The sequence below is a fragment of the Eucyclogobius newberryi genome, unplaced genomic scaffold (genome assembly GCF_026437365.1).
Source record: "Eucyclogobius newberryi isolate DKJ021-1_F unplaced genomic scaffold, fEucNew1.0.hap1 SCAF_4, whole genome shotgun sequence".
Lineage (NCBI taxonomy): Eukaryota > Metazoa > Chordata > Actinopteri > Gobiiformes > Gobiidae > Eucyclogobius > Eucyclogobius newberryi.
This window is the reverse complement of record NW_027316056.1, coordinates 26,643,019-26,662,145: the sequence shown is the minus strand read 5'-3', so window position 1 is coordinate 26,662,145 and position 19,127 is coordinate 26,643,019. Positions and strand designations below refer to the sequence as shown.

General features: G+C 40.6%; 1 protein-coding gene across 1 annotated transcript in view; it reads left to right on the top strand.

Moving 5' to 3' along the window:
* The window catches only part of ctnna2 (catenin (cadherin-associated protein), alpha 2), a 308,211-nt gene that overhangs the window by 18,106 nt on the left and 270,978 nt on the right, over positions 1-19,127 (top strand). Inside the window, exons 3-6 of the mRNA XM_072463897.1 lie at positions 14,604-14,799; positions 16,320-16,486; positions 17,457-17,576; positions 17,948-18,214. Of these exons, the coding sequence (XP_072319998.1) occupies positions 14,604-14,799; positions 16,320-16,486; positions 17,457-17,576; positions 17,948-18,214 (750 nt within the window). The remainder of the gene's footprint in view (positions 1-14,603; positions 14,800-16,319; positions 16,487-17,456; positions 17,577-17,947; positions 18,215-19,127) is intronic.

Sequence of the window (19,127 nt, the reverse complement as noted above, 5' to 3'; positions counted from 1 at the left end):
TTACACAATACCCAATGATTCATGCCTAATCTTTTCAAGCTTTTGAGAGGCTGTGGATGGATGAGCTGTCACAGCAAATTTGGGCTACAGCCATTTCCTGAGAAAGGTGCATGTTCTGAATCCCCTGATGCTTACACAGCAGACCAAAGGGTGCACTGACCATGATCTTCTATTTTTAAAAGATGACCTCAGGTAGTTTTACACAAACTCTTGGCTTGTGAAATACAACTTTTCTAAACCGTACATTTTTCAAATCAATTCCATTTATATTTGGAACGCCCAAAATCATAACAGCAGCTGCCTCGAGGGGCGACAGTGAAAAAACAGATTAAACAATGTTCATAGGGACTTGGTAATGTTCCAGCATCCCGTGTCCTATACAAATGGGTCCCCTGTCCTTAGACCCTCCTTCTCGACCAGGAAAAACTACCACACCTCTTTGGGAAAAAGTAGAAACCTGGAGGAGTTACAGTGAAGGAGAGATCCGACTCCCTCAGACTGACAGGCAGACGCGAGATAGACAGTAGAGCTACAGACAGTGGAGCTGGACCCACTCAGGAGGAGAACCAGTTATTCCAGGCAGATGAAGAACCGTTCATATGGAGTAGAGACCGTTTGGTCCACAGGTCATCGATGAGCCTGTCCCACTCGCCCCGGGGAAGTGTGAGATGAAGAAGAAAAGGCAATGAACAGATTGCAAGTGAAATTAAATATGAAATATTGTTTCATAGAATAAGTACTCAGAAGCAGAGGATAGTGCTAGAGATGCACCGATCAATCGGCCGCCGATTTAAAAAGCCGGTTTTATGCTGAATCGGCCAGAATCGGTGACCGGCCGGTCCATGTCGTAATTGCCGGTTTTCGGCCGATCCAAACTGACCCGCATTCGCGCATGCGCGGTGCGTAGCAGCTCAACGCGCCCAGAGCAAAACAGCTAAAAACTACAAGAGTCTTTCAGAGCGCGGCGGCCAAAGTGTCCAGTTTACATTCAAGTCTATGTAAACGCGATTCCTGCTTTTTCGCCGCGGCGCGCGGAGCGGAGGGTGCGTTTTGCCGTTTTCCGCTTTAGACGCTTTGACAGGCATAAGCTTCAAAGCGTTAAAATTGTTTGTCGCAGAAAAGTTCAGATTTGTTCAACTTTGGTGGAACACAAGAAGAACGAGCCTGGAGGAGGATCAGAGGAGACTGGACTGTGACTCTTGGATGAGAGTCGAAACGTCTATTTTTTCAAACTGAGTCCAGATGACTACAACTGAAGCTTTTTCTACTATGGAACACGCCTGGAGGAATGAGGGATTACACCGACACTGTGGGGTAAGTTATTACAACTTTGAGACGATTACAATCTACGTGTTGATAGTTGATGCGGTCAAAATAATTTGCGCTGGTTTGTGTTTGACGAGTTCATGTGTTAATTCAGAGTTATCTGCAGAAGAGAAGGGACACATTATATGAAGGGGCCAGAAGAAGCAACAGCAGGGCTGTCAGAAGAGTTAGTTGTTGTTGTTGTTGTTCTGCTCAACTAGCAGAGAGCTAAGCTACGAGCTAATGCTAACAAGAGATCTCATCCACCTGAAATGAGACTTTAAAAATACTTTGATGCATTTGAGACATACATTAGGTCGATACAAAACTTAAATTACTGACTCGAACAGCGAAATGAGTGACTACAATCTAATGTCAGGACTATTTAATTGTCCCACAGCCTCAAAGAAATGTTTACACATATCAGCTGTGCTCTAGAATTTATAGTGCACAGCTCATTGAGCTTCTAGTGAGTGTGTGAAGTTATCAAAGAGCTGATGAAACTGGAAAATGATATTGGCAACATATGTATGCCTCATTAAATATACTGTATTATAATAGTACAAGTTTGAATAATATTGCAGTAAATGTACTGGGCTCAAATATAACTGCTGTATAATATTCTTTAAGATCTGGATTTGCCTTCAGCCCTCCCTGTTGCTCCTGCCCCTGCTGCTCCTGCCCCTGCTGCTCCTGCCCCTGCCCCTGCCCCTGCCCCTGCTCCTGCTCCTTCAGGGGATGCTGGCCCTTCTGCTGCACCCACAGGTGTGTAAAAGCATTTGGTTGGATTACAATTTGTTTTCTAGCCTGTGTCATCTAAATTGCAATGTGTGTTTTTTTTGTAGAACCACGAGGAAGAGGTCCTGGAGCCAGAGTCTTCCAGCTTTGAGAGGGAGGTGCTGGCAGCGCTCTGGGACTGACCCTCCTCATGTTCCACCTGCTTCCTCTCCTGCAGAGGGTTCCAGCTCATTCAAAAGAATGTGTAAAATTACAAATGTATAAATTACTATATGAAAATAGTTAATTTGATTTCGATCTGGAACCATTGGAGCTGCATCTTCTGCAGGAGAAATGGACTCCTTTTTCCTCTGTGTCCCCCACTCTTCTCCAGGCCATATAGTTCTGTATTTATATATTATTTTTTATATATAGTTGTTTATTTTTCCATTTTTCCACAAAATAAATTACATTTTATATTATAAAACGTGTGTCCTGTATACATGCACCTTTTTCATAAAATACTGGGTAGTTTGTGGGAAAATCAGTGGCTAGATAGAAAATCGGTATCGGAAAAATCGGTTTTGGCAGGTCAGACCTCCTTAAAAACCGGAAATCGGTATCGGCCAAGAATTTTGGAATCGGTGCATCTCTAGATAGTGCTCAAGCTGCCATACTTCCCCCAGCATAGTTGCTCCTAGGGCAGCGTATTCCTGTTCCTGACCACAAGCGATGGTCAGAAGAGACTCACAGCTTGGCTTGGACAGCAAGATGAATTCTCATGAAGAATACCGATATGATTCAAATTCACAGTATTTCCTGATCAATCACACATTTGCTTTGTGGTTCGAGGAATAAGATAAAGAGTTCCCAAACATGGGATGTCATGTCACGATATAAATTTTAGAGTTACATTATTGTGAGGGAAAATATCTTGACATCCTAAACCAACTAAAACAAACCGACCCCAATGAGCTTACATAGACGGCCATTAACTCTATTTTAGCAGATGTATGGACTTTTTGTTTTGAAAAACAGATGTCTGTGTTTGCTGTGCAATTGTGACGCTTTGCCCAACCAGCTTTACATATTTGACTTAATTTCTGCCTTTTCCAAATAACTTTAAACGATAGCCATGCACTTTGATATTAACACTATTTACCCTGTCGGTACTCTCAGCAAAACATTTAAGTGGATTGTTCTAATGCGTTGAAATTAGAGAGGCACAGTTCAGCTTTTTTTTAGTTCTGATGTCCATATTTTGGATTTGAGTATCTCCTGATAGACAATTACAAACATTACAGACTTTTACCCTGAAATACCAGTAATTACATCACAAAGGCAATATTGATATTTACATTTTCTGGGACTACTCCTTGAGAACTGTTTATGCTTAATAAAAAATCCAGTATATTACCAGGGGCGTGAAATTCTTCTAGGTTCCTTGAGGTTTTCATCATCTTAAGGACTAACTACTTTGAACAGTTGCCCTGCTGTTTTTTGATGGGTGTAGGTTAAAATATGTTTTTATTTGCGTCATTGAGCTAATAAACATGGAATCTGTGACATAATTCTATACACTAGATAGCTGTGAATGGTAAAATTGTGTTTAACGCTTGTTTGGCATCTTCAAAAGGCTTTCTAAGTGGGGCAGTTGGGGTCTGTCCCCCCCTGTTGGGCTCAATGTATGCGCCATGAGGAACAGGATGAAAGCGAGAGATGGCGCAAGATGATCTCAGATTCAGATTGCACATTTAGCTACCAGCTAACACACTTTACTGACACAATCATATCGAACTTTAGCAATTTCTTTAAGCGTATATTTTTTTACACAGACTATTTCAGTATTGCATGTTCTAGACTGGACATGTTCTAGACTAGACTGGATTTCACAATGCTCAAATTTAGTCAGAATAATGTGTGTGAATTTTCCGAGTTGGTGTCAGAAACAGATCCGCGTGACCTTCCCCCAGACTTGAGGATGGGATTTGAGAATGCTTTTATGTGCACATCTTTGAAGTCTGCATCAATTTAGATGGCACAAACTGTTTCTCAGGGGTTTGAAGAGGGAAACCTCATGGTATGCGACAGTAAACCAGCCAAATGAGGACTCATTTGGGTTATTTTCAAGATGGGGTGTTGCTGTAGGGTTCTCTGTAGGGTTTCTCTTTTTCCACTCTGTGACCTCAGTGCTGATTTTCAACTCTAACTTTTATGTTTTCTTCTTTCTTTTTCATGTATAACTTCTTATAAACCCACAGTACTAATAATAGGCTTGCCTTTCCACATAAACATGATGAATGGTACTGTGAAGTGTTTCCTGGCATCTTAACTAATTGGATTTATATTTTGCACCTTTTTGTCTTTAGCATCCTCTTTTCTCACAATGCAATATGCTGTGCAAGATAGTTTAGCTCCAACTGATTTGTTGCATGCCTTTGTGCTCAGAATAGTAATTTAAAAAACAAGCAAACATGTAATTACGGTGGAGAAACTATTGTTGTTCAGCTTGTGTTCCAATACAATCAGTGTTACTGTATATAAGATACTATCATCTACAGGAGAGCGAAAAACTTTTTTTAAACATTTAATTAAGTCTACTAATTACTGAACCCATAGATGACTGGAGTGAGAATTACCGTACTTTCCGGACAGCCAAAAAATGCATAATAGAGAAGAAAAAAACCTATATAAGTCGCACTGGAGTATAAGTCGTTGGGGAAATGTATTTGATAAAATCCAAGACCAAGAACAGACATTTCATCTTGAAATACAATTTAAAGGTGTAATGGACAATTTTTTGGCGATTTGAGAACTCAGGCGGAAGTGCGCATGCGCACTCCCCAGTGCAGACTGATACAGCGCGAAAGATCGCATCGCATCTCTCGTCTCCCGTAGATTTCCGTCTTCTTCTGAGTCAGCTCGAACTGTCTTTCTCAGTCTTCATTTTGTCCCGTACACTGGGGGAACTATATTATGATAGATCAATGCGCTTAGACACACGGAAACGTGGGGACGAGCCGCACGCGGCTGCAGGTGAGCGATAGGTGCATTTTATGATTGAAACGTGGCAGGTCCACGCCACGAGGAAATAAGACTCAGATTTGGGCCAAAAAAATTGTCCATTCAACATTTAAATTAATAACAGATCAGAGAACATGATGAATAGGCTTGCGTATGCTACCGTAACACCTTCAGCTACATGATGCACAGACAACAAACTCAAAACATAACAAACTGTGGTAAGTGTCTGGTATGTTAACGTAACATATTAACAGTTATTCAGATAACTATAGCATAAAGAACATGCTAACAACTTTACCAAAGCATCAGTATTACCCAAAATCACTAAATCCATTGAATTCTTCTTCCTCAATGTCACTTCTAAACTCCGCAAACTCCTAATTTTTCTTTTGCGTTGAGAGCCTGGAGTGCCCTCTTGCGGTTGTCATGTGAAATGCTGTTGCCAGTGTGAAAATTACAAATAATATCACATAAAAGTCGCCCCGGAGAATAAGTCGCATCCCGGCCAACAAAAAAAAAAAAAAGGTGCAACTTACAGTCCAGAAAATACGGTAATCATAACACTTTTTACATACATCGTAACCATAATGGATAATAAAATCCACCAACATTTGTGCATTAAAACAGGATCATGAATATAAACAAGTCCTTAAAAACAATTTCATTTAAATAAAAATTAAATGCCTTCTGTTCTTTATGGGCAATGCTGTCAGCTGTGATGCAGTGGGGGGCATGTGACTGCATCCGTCCTGTGCCGTGGCTGGGATGGGCTCACGCTCCAGTGCTCTGCTCATCCACTGTGTCTGCTCCGTGTCCAGTCAGTGCAGCTCAGGATAAACTGCCCCGTCACATGCTGCTGTTATGTCTTTTCATGTGTAGCTGTGTGGAATATCGGACCACAGGCAGAGGATACACTGAGCTGCAGGAATGCCAACCACAACAGCCGTTTCACAATTAATGTTTACAGCTACAGGTTCTTAAAGTGCAATTCATTTAGGGTTTATTGTCAGTGGTCCGTAGATAAGAGCAACATATTCATATTTGTGTAAAAAGACCCGACACTATGGTTTAATTAGCCACTTAAAGTAAACACTCCAAAACAAATAACTATCTAACATTTAGCGTTGTAAAACATAACTAACAACAACAAGACGTACTGTTATTTTACTGGTATTTTAACGCTATTAAAGAGCAGACACTGTTTTTTACACAAACTTTCCGAGATGAAAAGCAAATGCAGGAATGCAAATAAACATTTAACAAAATAAAGGTGTTATCGGGTATTGTTATTTGTCAAATCATAACTAATTTATATGGATTTTGGCTAGGGAAGCAACAATACAGTTGTCTCGATTTGATACTTTGCAAAAAACATTAAACACTTGATATTAAGGCCACAGTTATTTTATTACTTGGTTTACAGATCCGCCGCACTTAGATTATTGATTTCTACAATATAAATAAAATAAATTATATATTTTTTTTCATAAAGTACCGCCTACGCAAAATAGTATTAAATGAAACATAAATAGCGGTATTAAGTCAAAAGATAAGAGCGCGTGAAGCAATTTTTCGTCAAAATCCCCCGGGAGAGCATGAGAAGACGCGCGCGCCCGTTTCCGTGTCCGTGACGCGCAGCGCAAACTCCTTTTATATCCCAAATACACATTTTAAACCCGTTTACTACATTTTCTCCAGCGCGTTTTAACGTGATTAAGGCTGCACACTTAGAAGCGTGAGTTCTACCAATGTAAAACACGCTAAATCTACTGTTACACTCACCTGCGCACCACGTCCCCCCGATTTTAGGTGAATGTGATGTGAATGTGTTTCACAAATAGACGTTCCTCTCTAAGCTGAGCCAATGAAAGTCTGCTCGGCCCAGTCTTGTCCTGACCATAACAGCTGTCCAATGCGGGAGGAGGAGGTGTCCACCAAAGTGTGTATAACGAGTATGTAACGAGTGTGTAACGATTGTGTAACGGTGCTGTTTACATGAGTGGGGGGAAAAATAACCACATAACATATAAATGTATTCATTACTCTTTAATTTATCTGTGTTATTTATGCCCATGACGATTGTTTTATTATGATTCAACAAGATGTGACAAAAGGAGCTCCGCGTCCGCGTAACGGTACCTCTGGAGGCAAAATATGGCCCTTTTTCAAGCCTTTTCCATTCAAACTTTTACTGATCAAAGTAACTGAGACGGTCCCCCCACAATATCTGTTGTTGTACTGTGGGAAACATGTGACTGAATAACTACCACATGACGTAAGAGAGGTGAAATACAACCTTTTTATATATATATATATATATAAACACTCTTGAATAAACCAGGATGGTGCAAATGTGGAGGTGAGAGATGTATTGAAAAATGTATAATACTGCAAAATACAAAGAATATATTCTTAAAACAACTAATCACCAAAACTGGCTGAATAAAACTAAAACAAACCTACAGTATCTTTAATATTAAAGTATTCAGTGATATTTCTGTACTTATTTATAAACTAACTGCTGAATATTGTGTTGTACGCCATTTCATCCAGCGGCAGGAGGGCCAGGCAGAGTTTCCTGCTGGGGCTTGTTGTGGGGAGGTTTTTTGTAGTTTTTCCTGGCCGAGAAGGAGAGTCTAAGGACAGAGGACTCTGGGACATCGTCCCTCGCCACCACAGACATTGTCTGACTTCATCGCCACCACAGACATTGTTGATTCATTTCTCCCTGTGGCCCTCAGAGGCAGCTGTTGTTGTGAATTTGGGCCTTACAAAAATAAATTGATTTGATTTGATTTGATTTGTTAGTATTTTTACTACTATTTACTGCAGCACACTAGAAGTCATTTTTTTAATTGAATTTTTAAATAAAGTCTATTTCTATAACTTTTATTTGTCTAAGTATACTATAGTCCACAAAATATAAATATTTTAGAATATATAACCGCTACTGTACAAACAGTTGTAGTCACCTAGACACTGTTTTTACAAAAACAAAATGTTTCGACACTCATCCAAGAGTCATTCTCAATCTGTGGATTAAATCTGGGAACTCAGATATTTATTCTACTCTGTGTAGGCCCTGCCCACCTGATAAAGGGTGTTTACAGTTTGACTTGAGACTTCTCTTCTTTATATCCTAACAACCCTAAAAATAGTGTCCAGGTAATACAACGGAATCTTTTTTCTACAATGAACCACTCTTGGATGAATGAGGGATTACACCAATTTCTAACCGCTACTGTTCCCCTGGTAACTCTACTTGTGTTATTCATGCTCTCTTTTTTCAGGCCTGAACTAAAATGAAAGGAGCTGCTGTTTGTCATTTGCAGTGTCTCGGTGAAAGTGCTTTGGTGAACACAGTAAAAAGCAGTGCAGTCTAAGCACCTCGAAATGTAACATCAGTCAAGCTGAAACTCTGATGTTTTTTTCATCTGGCTGCTCGCCCGCCTCATGTCAGCACTGTAAACGTAAGAGTCTACAGTATGCATAGCTCTAGATTATGTTAAGCGTACAGTCTATGCTCATTTATGATCTACAGCGAGGCTTCTGTCAGTCTCGTGTGCTACTCCGGTTCCCAGCGCTTGAGGATGTGTTGCAACGAAGCTGTACATGCTGAAGCAGATCTTTCAAAAAGTGACTAGAACAAGATGCAATACTCATTAACACTACCACGCTATAGCTAATTAAAGAAATTCCTGATCAACTGAAGATGTGTCCGTACGTTGATTAGTCAACTAACGGGGTGTGACGCAATCGCTCTAAACGTTTCAATTATGTCTATCTTACCCAAACTACATTCACAAGATGGAACAAATATGCACACAGAAAAGTACTAGTAAATTATATATGAAAATGTTGGTAGAACTCAGTATTAACTCATTTGTTACATCACTCCATGCCATAGAAATTATATATAGAATTATTCGTTGACTAATAAAGAAGTTTGGAAGGGAGCAAATACTTAACTGAGAAAAGGACTGAAAGTAAAACTGCTGTAGGTGATGCCATAGACATTTACAAAATTAAGTCTTTGTTGAGTGTAAAGTTGAGATTTCTGATTTTGTTTCTGATATGCATCTAACTAGTAACCACCAAATGTCTTAATTTGACATAATTACTGATGAGGAGACCACATGGATAACAAAAAAAAAAAAAAATTGTTTGTCTTTTACAGTTGATGAATTTAAAAGTAATTAACCATAATTCATCACGTACAGTGCTTTGTTGACATGCAGTGCAGAAAGTGAACTGTGCAGTGAGAGGTTGATTACATTGTAGTTGAAGTGACAGTGTTTAAGAAGTGTTCATGAGTCCAACAGCAGAGGGAAAGAAATGGTTCTTGTGGCGGGAAGTTCTGGTCCGGATGGACTGTAGCCTCCTGCCTGAGGGGAGTGGCCTCCTGTCTGAGGGGAGTGGCCTCCTGCCTGAGGGGAGTGGCTCAAATAGTCCATGTCCAGGGTGAAAAGGGATCAGCTGTGATCCAACCTTCTCGTCCCAGAGTCCTGGAGACTCACAGGTCCTGCAGCGATGGAAGTCTGCAGCCAATCACCGTCTCAGCAGAATCAGAATCAGAATCAGAATCATAAAAGGTTTATTGCCATTGCAAATGAACACAATTCACAAACATAGGCACTTGTTTTGGTGATTCGGTGCAACTTACAACAATGAACAATAATAAAACAACGTATATAAACTTATTATTGAATTGTCCTTATTGAAAGTGTCTTTGTTGAGTGTTGGTATAATGCTGTCCTCACAGAATCGAATGTATGACGTCACAGTGTTTGAGAACTTCCCAGTCTGTCCAAACACGCATGAAGCTCCTCCACTGCCTCATTGGTCCACACCATAAGTCCTCACTACAGGTTTGGAGAGCTTCAGCCTCTGTCTGTACGTGGGGATCAGGTGAATCATGGCGTGATCTGAAAAGCCCAATGCAGCTCGAGCCACGGCGCGGAAGGCGTTGCTGACTGTTGTGTAGCAGTGATCCAGCGTGCTCTGCTCTCTGGTTGGGACTTTAATAAACTGTCTGTACTTTGGTAGTTCATGGCTGAGATTTCCCTTGTTAAAATCGCCCAGGATAATCCACAAGGAGTCCGGGAAGTCTGCTCCACACTCAGAACCTGGTCCTCGAGCGCATGCTGTGCCTCTTGCACGTTCGCGCTCGGCGGGATGTAAACTGTGGCCAGGATGAATGAGGCAAACTCATGTGGAGAGTAGAATGGGTTGCAGTTGATGAACAGATATTCCAGAGAAGGGGAGCAGTATTTGGAAATCGGTCACATGTGAAGACCAGGCGTTGTTGATGTAGAAAAAGACTCCTCCAACCTGTGTTTTTTCTGCACATGTTTCATAACATATGCATCTGCATACTCAGCTTTACGCAACTAGTCACGTTTTTTGTTGTTGTATTTGAGCAACTTATTGCTCTGTGCAGCACTTTGTCACGTTATGGGAGAAACATGGCCGAAAAAGGCAAGGGAGAAAGTGTGTGTCAGACCGACGCTGCTTGTGTTTGTACATGTGGATTTAGTTTCATTATAGACACTGTGTGTATTTGTGATGTTTGGCTTTATAATGCAAGGCGGTGAAGCCTAACTTTACAAAATTAGAAAATTAGCTTACCAGATAAACAATTTTGGGCTTCTCCCGCCTCTCCCACCTGTTCCTGAAGCTCCTGCTCTCACAGTCTGTGTGTCCTTTGTCCATTTATTTGCTGAAAAGATCAGAAAAGTCAATGGAGAAGTGCAGACTCCCCATGTGTGGTTATCTATCAGCACAGCAACAGGAGCAGCAGGGGAGGGGCTGTGGAGGCATACTTCAAACGGGTACTGTGTGTTTTATCAGCAGGCCATTAATAATACACATTATGTAGTATAAGCTGCCAGCTCAGCATGCCTGCCGTAGGGAAATTTGTCCTCTGCATTTGACCCATGCTTCAATCCGTTCTGAGGAGTTTGCTCGGTAGTGCATGTGCTCAACAAATTCTTAAAATTTAGGAGGAAATTGTATTACATAGAAAAACATTGCCAGTCTTATTTTCTTCTGAAAATGTATAAACTACAGGAATATTACAGTGCACTGCCTCACATGTTGGAACCAAACTCAAACCAAAGCACATGGATAACTGTAGAGCGGGATTCCCGCGGGACAGGAGTGAATTGGGATCGGGACGGGAAAAGTTTTCAGCGGGAGCAGGCATGAGTTGGAGTGTGCAACACATTCATGCAGTGTATTGTCAGATAATGCGCTAAAGCAGTTGGAAGCGTTGTCATGAGCGCATGGAGGGAAAAGGAAAATAATAACTTCCTTTTGCTTCTTCACGTCGTGTGTGTGTGCGCCGCCTTCTTGTGTGTGTGTGTGTGTGTGTGTGTGTGTCAGGTGAACAACAGTGACGAGAGGAGGACAGGAGCAAAGAGCAAAGGAAATATTGCGTCAATAGCAGTAGATTTTAGTCTAAAAAGTAAAAAAACTGGTCCTGTCCCCCAGCGTTTAGTGTAGAATCAGATGTGATCAAACCTGAACTCAGCTCAGGCACTAGGTCTGTCTGATGAAAGGTGCAGTGAAGAGCTTCCCTGAAGTGAAAGGACAATATACACTGCTTGAATTATTTTAAGTTTAGAGCGCATTGTTGATAAAATAATGGTAATATAATATTATGATATATAATTATATTATTAACATAACATTAGATTTCATTGGGCTGTATGCATATTCTCCCTGTAAAACTGCAATAAAGATGACTACGACGGGAGTGGGACGGGAGTGGGATGGGAGCAGAACGGGAGTGGGACGGGAGTGGGACGGGAGCAGAACGGGAGTGGGACGGGAGTGGGATGGATTCTACCGGGAGCAGAACGGGACAGGAGTGAATATCATGTGCCAGTCTCTACCGTACGAACCACAGAACATCGAGCCTGTCTCAAACCTGTAGTCACAGGTTTGAGACGGGCTGTAGTCTCAACCTGCTCAACACAAACAAATTGGTTAAAATTATACAAAGCAGTGGCAGAGTGCGTAAAATCTAACCAGTGCTTTGAATTCATAATATGGCGCAAAAAATTAGTAAATTTTTTTTAAATTAAAAAAAAGTCCACAGACGGGGAGCAAAATAGCTGAAAGCCTTTTTTTCCTATTCCTGCATTGAGACTTTGCAACTGTAGTTGATAAATAATAAGACAAAATGCCATTGAGCTTAAAAAATAAATAAAAATACAGCGTTGATTGCCATCTTACTTTACAGTATGTCAATTATACTGTGAGTGGTGAGTTCTGTATCCTTCTGCCTGTAATGAACCTTAATGCTGAGCTATTAACTGAGTTCAGAGATGAAGTCTGTTGCCGTAGAATGCATGTATATATCACCATAATCCAGAACTGAGAGAAATGCAACTGTTTTCTACAATTAAGAGGAATGCACTTTTTAATCCAGTTTTAAGATCATTTGTCAGCTGTACATGTTTGTTGAAAGAGAGATTATCATCGATCCAGATGCTCAAGTATTTGTAATAGTGTACGTGTTCAATCACAGTAGATCATCACCCATGCAGCAAGTATGAGGTGGGAGGCTCGGACCTACTGTATTTGCTTTTGAAAAAGTGGAGAATTGCAGTGTACTTCATTGGCAACCATAGCACATTGAATAGGGTGTTATTAGAACATATTGAACATACCTGTAGATGTCACTCTGGAGAAGTGTTTCGAACTGTGTTTTGAAGCCTCAAAACATTTGGTTCAAATACTTTGCAGTTTCATGAGGCTTCACTTTGCCCATCACTACTTTAAAAGTTCACTCCCAAAAAATGTAAAGTTAAAACGGCACATCACGTTTGAAAGTGCAGAGGCAGACGTTCTGTAGAAAATGAAATATACATTGATCTAAAAGAGCTTCAGTTACAAACGTAAACCTCATCAGAAGTTAATGAATGAATGAGCACATGCTTCACTCTGAGTGTGCAAGACAATTGGATAATTGAAATCTCTGGTTGCATTTAATTCACTTAATTTATTTATACAGGGAAAACCCAATATGGGTGCCCTGTTAAAACACAACACAAAACAAACAACAAACAAACACAGGATACTAAAACACGAATAAAGCATTCAATAAAATGAACCACACACATACAATATAAGATAAGAATGATATAAAGCAAGTGCACCGTCACTCCGGAGTCCCTGACTTTAAAATCACTAAAAGGCATAAAATGATTTAATTTTAAAAAAGGTTATGTGTGGTTTGTTCCACAGGGAGGGAGAAAGGTGTCTGAGAGCCCCTTTTCCAGTCTTGAGTTGATGCAATGGGACTATTAAGACAAAAATGTCCTGAGACCTCAAGCGGCGATGACTTGACTTGAGGTGGAACAAACTTGCAAAATGCCAAATAGAGCCTTATACTCAGACAAAAGGCAGCGCCGTTCTCTTCTTGCATCCAATGATTGCTTTATGATCTACTTTTTTTAGCACTGTTGCTGTAGAATGCATATATACAATATCACCATAATCTAGAACTGAGAAACATGTAGCCTGGATTTTTTTTACAATAAGATAAAAACACATATATTTAATGTAAATCTCTGTGATAAAACTATTGAGTTCATTTTTATCCATGGATTTTGGTCATACAGCTGTTTTGCTACAGTTTTGGAGGCCCACATTGTTTCAGTTGCTTTTCTTACAGCACAAATCCTGTGGACATATTCATTATGTAGCTGTTGATTCACAGTGGCGCTGCCAGCTGTTGGCAGTGGCTCTGTGGTGGTGTAGGCAGCCAACTTATGACAGTCATTAGCCCTGATTATGTACAGTAATGACACTGCTATACATAGAGGCCAGTGTAGCAGCACCAGCCTGTGTGTACGCTCTAATGCTAAACGGAAGGTCCGATGTTATCTTCTCCCTGAAATACATGGTCTACTTTCGAGGGAGCACTTTATAACTTTTGTGATATTCCAATTTGTGACACCACCTTGTTTGCGTCTGACTCTTTTGAGCTTCACAGACGCAAAAAGCAAAAATATAGCCAGCTTCAACCTCCAGATTAATTAAAGAAACATCACAAACGGTTCTCAATCACAAGTGTAGTGTCATTGTGTCATAAGAGTATAAGTGTACTGCATACTATTTTATCAACATAATGTGGTTTGGTTTCAGGCCTAGAATTAGAATGACAAAACATTCGCTAAAACATAGGTGTGTCTGAAAAGCATCGCCAAAAGGTCCTTTGTCGTACACTATTACGTATAGTACATAGAATGCTTCAAACTCGACATTGGCCTCATGTCAGCACTTCTAATCCTGTAACTCCTCACACCGAACATGCATCATTAAAGTATTCATCCACAGAGGAAGAGCTGCCAGAAACTACACAACATTGCTTTTAGCGGCTTTCCACAGGATCTCACATTGCTGCCCTCTCTTCCATTATAGAAACCTGAAACTATGACATTTCGCCACCTTTTCGTCACGTCACTTCTCATTCCTGCTGCGTGTTGACTGTAAAATGCACAGTACAGTTAATCAATGCCCTCTCTCTCTTTTTTCGTTTGCGTCAGGTCACTACTTTGGTGAACACAAGCAACAAAGGACCATCGAGTAAGAAGAAAGGGCGCTCCAAGAAGGCCCATGTGCTGGCTGTGTCCGTGGAGCAGGCCACTCAGAACTTTCTGGAGAAGGGGGAGCAGATCGCCAAAGACAGCCAGGACCTGAAGGAGGAGCTCATTGCGGCCGTGGAGGACGTCCGGAAGCAAGGTCAGATTAGACTTACTGTAGATGTTTGTGTTTGATAGAGTTTTGAAATAACTATACTATTTCTGTTCTGTTCTGAATAGTTCTGAATTAGTGCCATCATGTGGGGGAGTTGAATGCAGTCCCCATGCAGTTCCCTCTGTAGAATTGCAGCTGCTCTGTTTTGTTATAATGCCATGGCAACGTGCTCATTATATACGCAGGGAATGCAGTGTCATGTGTTCTGGGAGTGTCCTGTTGATGTGCAAAAATATTGGATGGAAATGAATAAGGCACTGCAGAGGATTTTTGACCTCTCAATTTCAGAACTATGTATTTGGGGCCTCAAAACTCCTGCCATCGACACAATAAATGGATATTTTTGGACTGGGCACCATAACCAACATACAAAGAATGAAAAAATAAATACCGGTAAATCACATTTTGACTCAAGCTGAAATGGACACATTTGACAGGCTGGGGACTAAATAGGACTTTTATTTTGGACTTTATGTGTCTTAAAAAATTATAATTGAAGCATCTGGGTTGTGAGGTGTCTAGGCTCAGTCTGAATACCTCAAAATGGCAACAAACTTTCTTGATCCTTAAGCCAAAACCGGATGTCTGTCACCGTCACCGTCTGCCATGACGAGGACTGTTCGAAGGATCCTTTCAGAACTTGTAAAAGGAGCCTGGATGCTTCCTTGGTTTTCCATCTGGCGGATCACTAAGCAAAGATAAAATGTATGTTTAAGTCAGCAAAATTGTTGAATTGAATGAATAGAGATGACGGTTTTGTGATTTCTGTCATGTCTTCGTGAAGCACTTTGAATTGCCTTTTGAGTACAAATTGTGCTCTACAAACTTGCCTTTCCTTCCTTTCTGCTGGTTAGCAACGTCCCAAGGTTTCTGCGCTAAAAGAGCTATGACGCTTGTAAATCAAAGGTTTCTCTACAAATGGAATTGGACTTACTGTTTAATGACTGAATCAGCAGAAAAGCAAATGGAGCTCGGCGCTCTCTATTATGTGTTTTCCACGTCTTGCTCTGTCAGCCACTCTTGGTCGTCGCTGCTGTTAAACACGTCGTGACTTAGCAGTGTAGACTTGAACCATACAGGTCATCGCTGCCCCCCATAAAGATGTAGTCATCATTTCACTTGTTACCGCTTGTAACTAGTGTTTTTAAGCAGACTTTAATTTGACTATCATCTAAGAATAGTTCCACCACAAGAAGTCTAAGTATTCAGTTCAACATTCTGAAAATATTTAAATGAAAACATAATTTGAATGTTGTCACAATGTGTATGGTGTCCGTGCAAGTGAACATAAATGGCCTTAAAGTCATCCCTTTCCCACACACCGACTTGTTCCATGTGCCTCCAGGGACACGCCCCTCTCACCCCTAAAGCCAATGACCATGTGTCGCCTTTGAGCATCCGCTGTGCATGAACAGAGTTAGTAACAGAGCGGGTACTACACAGAACCGTGGGCTAACTTTGACTTTTTAAAATTATGCATGTCAAATGTCATTTTGCTTTCACAGGTGAGACCATGCGGATGGCCTCCTCTGAGTTTGCTGATGATCCATGCTCCTCGGTGAAAAGAGGCACTATGGTGCGGGCTGCCCGGGCCCTGCTGTCTGCTGTCACCCGCCTGCTCATCCTCGCCGACATGGCTGACGTCATGAGACTCTTGACGCATCTCAAAATTGTCAGTTGGTTGTTTAATACTACTATATACTCTATACTAATACTGTTGTTTTTTTCTGTCATTTACTTTAAAATGTAACAGGCTTAATTAATGCTATGTTGTTGAAGTGGTGGATGCACATTTATTTGACATATACCATATTTTCTGCACTATAATGCGCACTGGATTATAAGGCGCACTCTCAATGAATGGCCTATTTTTGATCATTTTTCATATAGTCCGGTGCCCGTTATATAAGGCGCATTAAGCGAAACAAACCGTGTACCATACAAAATCGCTTCGAGGTCAGTAAGCACAACCAGAATTGATCCATATATAAGGCGCACTGGATTATAAAGCGCTGCTAAAGTCGTTTTTAGAGAAAATTATAGGCTTTTAAGTGCGTCTTATAGTGCGGGAAAAAGGGTACATAGAATAACCCCCCTGATAGTAGCAATCATGTAAAATGTTCACTCATGTAAATATTTATCTGAGGCCTCAGTAGGTCTTTAATATGTTTAATTAAGGTGATCACATTTTAATTAATTTGCAGTAAATGTTCCCTAAAAGCTTTCATGATTTCTATTATTGGGTCTAACATAGGAGTTCTCTTTCCTGTAAAATGTCCTAAAACAGTCAAACGATTAATTATGAAACACCTGATGCTACAAAGTGACAAAAACTTCCGTGTACTTTGACCTCTGTGTGCATATACACGAGGGATGGGAAGTTCTTGATATGAATAATGATCTCATCATCACTATTCTGAGTTCCTGTCTAAACCTGACTCAAGCCCATGGACACTAAAATGTAACTTCTGAATTTGAGTTTACTGGTGAGAGTCAAGTCGGACTATTCTTATTAGTGTTAGTACATCTCTCTCATCTATTGAGTTACATGCTTTTAAAAGTTTAGCACCATATCTTATACTAGTGTTTAAGTATAAAGCCTGACAAATGCAATGCTTTTCTGTACTTTTGTCCTGTGACAGGTGGAAGAGGCTTTGGAGGGAGTAAAGAATGCCACCAACGAGCAGGATCTGGCAAACCGCTTCAAGGAGTTTGGGAAAGAGATGGTGAAGCTTAATTATGTGGCTGCCAGGAGACAGCAGGTAAAACTGTCAAGATGGAATATTAATTATTTCACATCAGAGCCCATAGTAGTGTAGAATGCTGTGCAGTGCAACAATTGGGAAAGTGAAAGTGTGTGAAAGAAATCAGGTTTTAAAAAGCGGCATAATGTCTACTGTTTGGACCGAAAAGTGTAACATATGCTTATTCTGTAGTGTTTTTCTAATATTGTCCCAAGTGAGACAAAGGGACTTGACTTGCATATTTACCTTTTACGTTGGCACAAATGTAGCTTATTCCCTTTCCCACAGCTACTGAAACCCGTCCAGCTTTAGGGGCATCTGTCTGCTGAATACTCTTATATCTGTATCTGTTGTTAGAAAAGTCCTAAAAAGATGATGTGGCTTTTCAGGAGCTCAAAGATCCCCAGTGTCGAGATGAGATGGCTGCTGCTCGTGGGGCCCTGAAGAAGAATGCCACCATGCTGTACACTGCCTCACAGGCCTATCTGCGCCACCCAGATGTGGCTGCCACACGCGCCAACCGGGACTACGTGTTCAAGCAGGTGCAGGAGGCCATTGGGGGCATCTCCAGTGCAGCCCAGGCCAACTCTCCCACCGAGGAGAAGCACGGCCACGCCGGGATTGGGGAACTAGCAGCTGCTCTCAATGAGTTTGATGTAAGTACTTCCCTCTATTTATACTACATACTTTGATCAAGAGTTATTGATGAATAATACTCACTTCCACAATCCACCTCAACGTATCATACTGTAAGCGCAATGGAAAGAAAACTGACACTTCAATGCTTTCCTCTTCTATTGGTATAGGTGAGGTTTTCAAGACAAATACAAACAAAATATCTCTCAAAAGATATTCATTATTAAAGAGCTTTGTAAATATATAGCAGCTTGTAACTATAACAACTTATCTACTCAGTTAGTTTCACTGCATTTATTCAATTGCTCTTGTCTTTTACAGTTTTTTACGATTGAATAAACACAATTTTGATTGTTTTGTTTTATTTAGCAAAACCCTACACACAATTAGCACAACCACAAACCCAATTATCAAAACACCTTAGCTCCTTTGCAAAATGAAACACTCTTGTAAAAACTCTACACTAATTGATCAAAACCATATTTTCTTACCATATGAAACACACACGTTGCATATGACTTAACTATGTTTGCACCAGTTACACACCAGTTACACACTGCTGTGGAAAACCTTAAACACTTTCGGCTAATCCTGCTTCTAAGTGCATAGAGTCGTATGGGTGAAGTTCACCGTGAATTTGCAAAACATGGCTCGGATTTGCACAACTGGAAACACAATGTCTGCTCACACTTTTTGCAAAACAATACACACAGTGAACACTACACACAGTTGTATGCATGACTGTAGACACCACACAGGACACAAGACTAATGCTGTTGACAATGTCATTTATTTTTTTCCATATACTCAAGCCAACATGGCGAAAAAGAAAAATGGTCATTTGACAGTCAGTGCTTAAGAATTGCAAGGAAGTGACATCTTGATATACTTCTGTGTCTAAATACATACAAGTGTGTTCAGTGTTGTAAATCA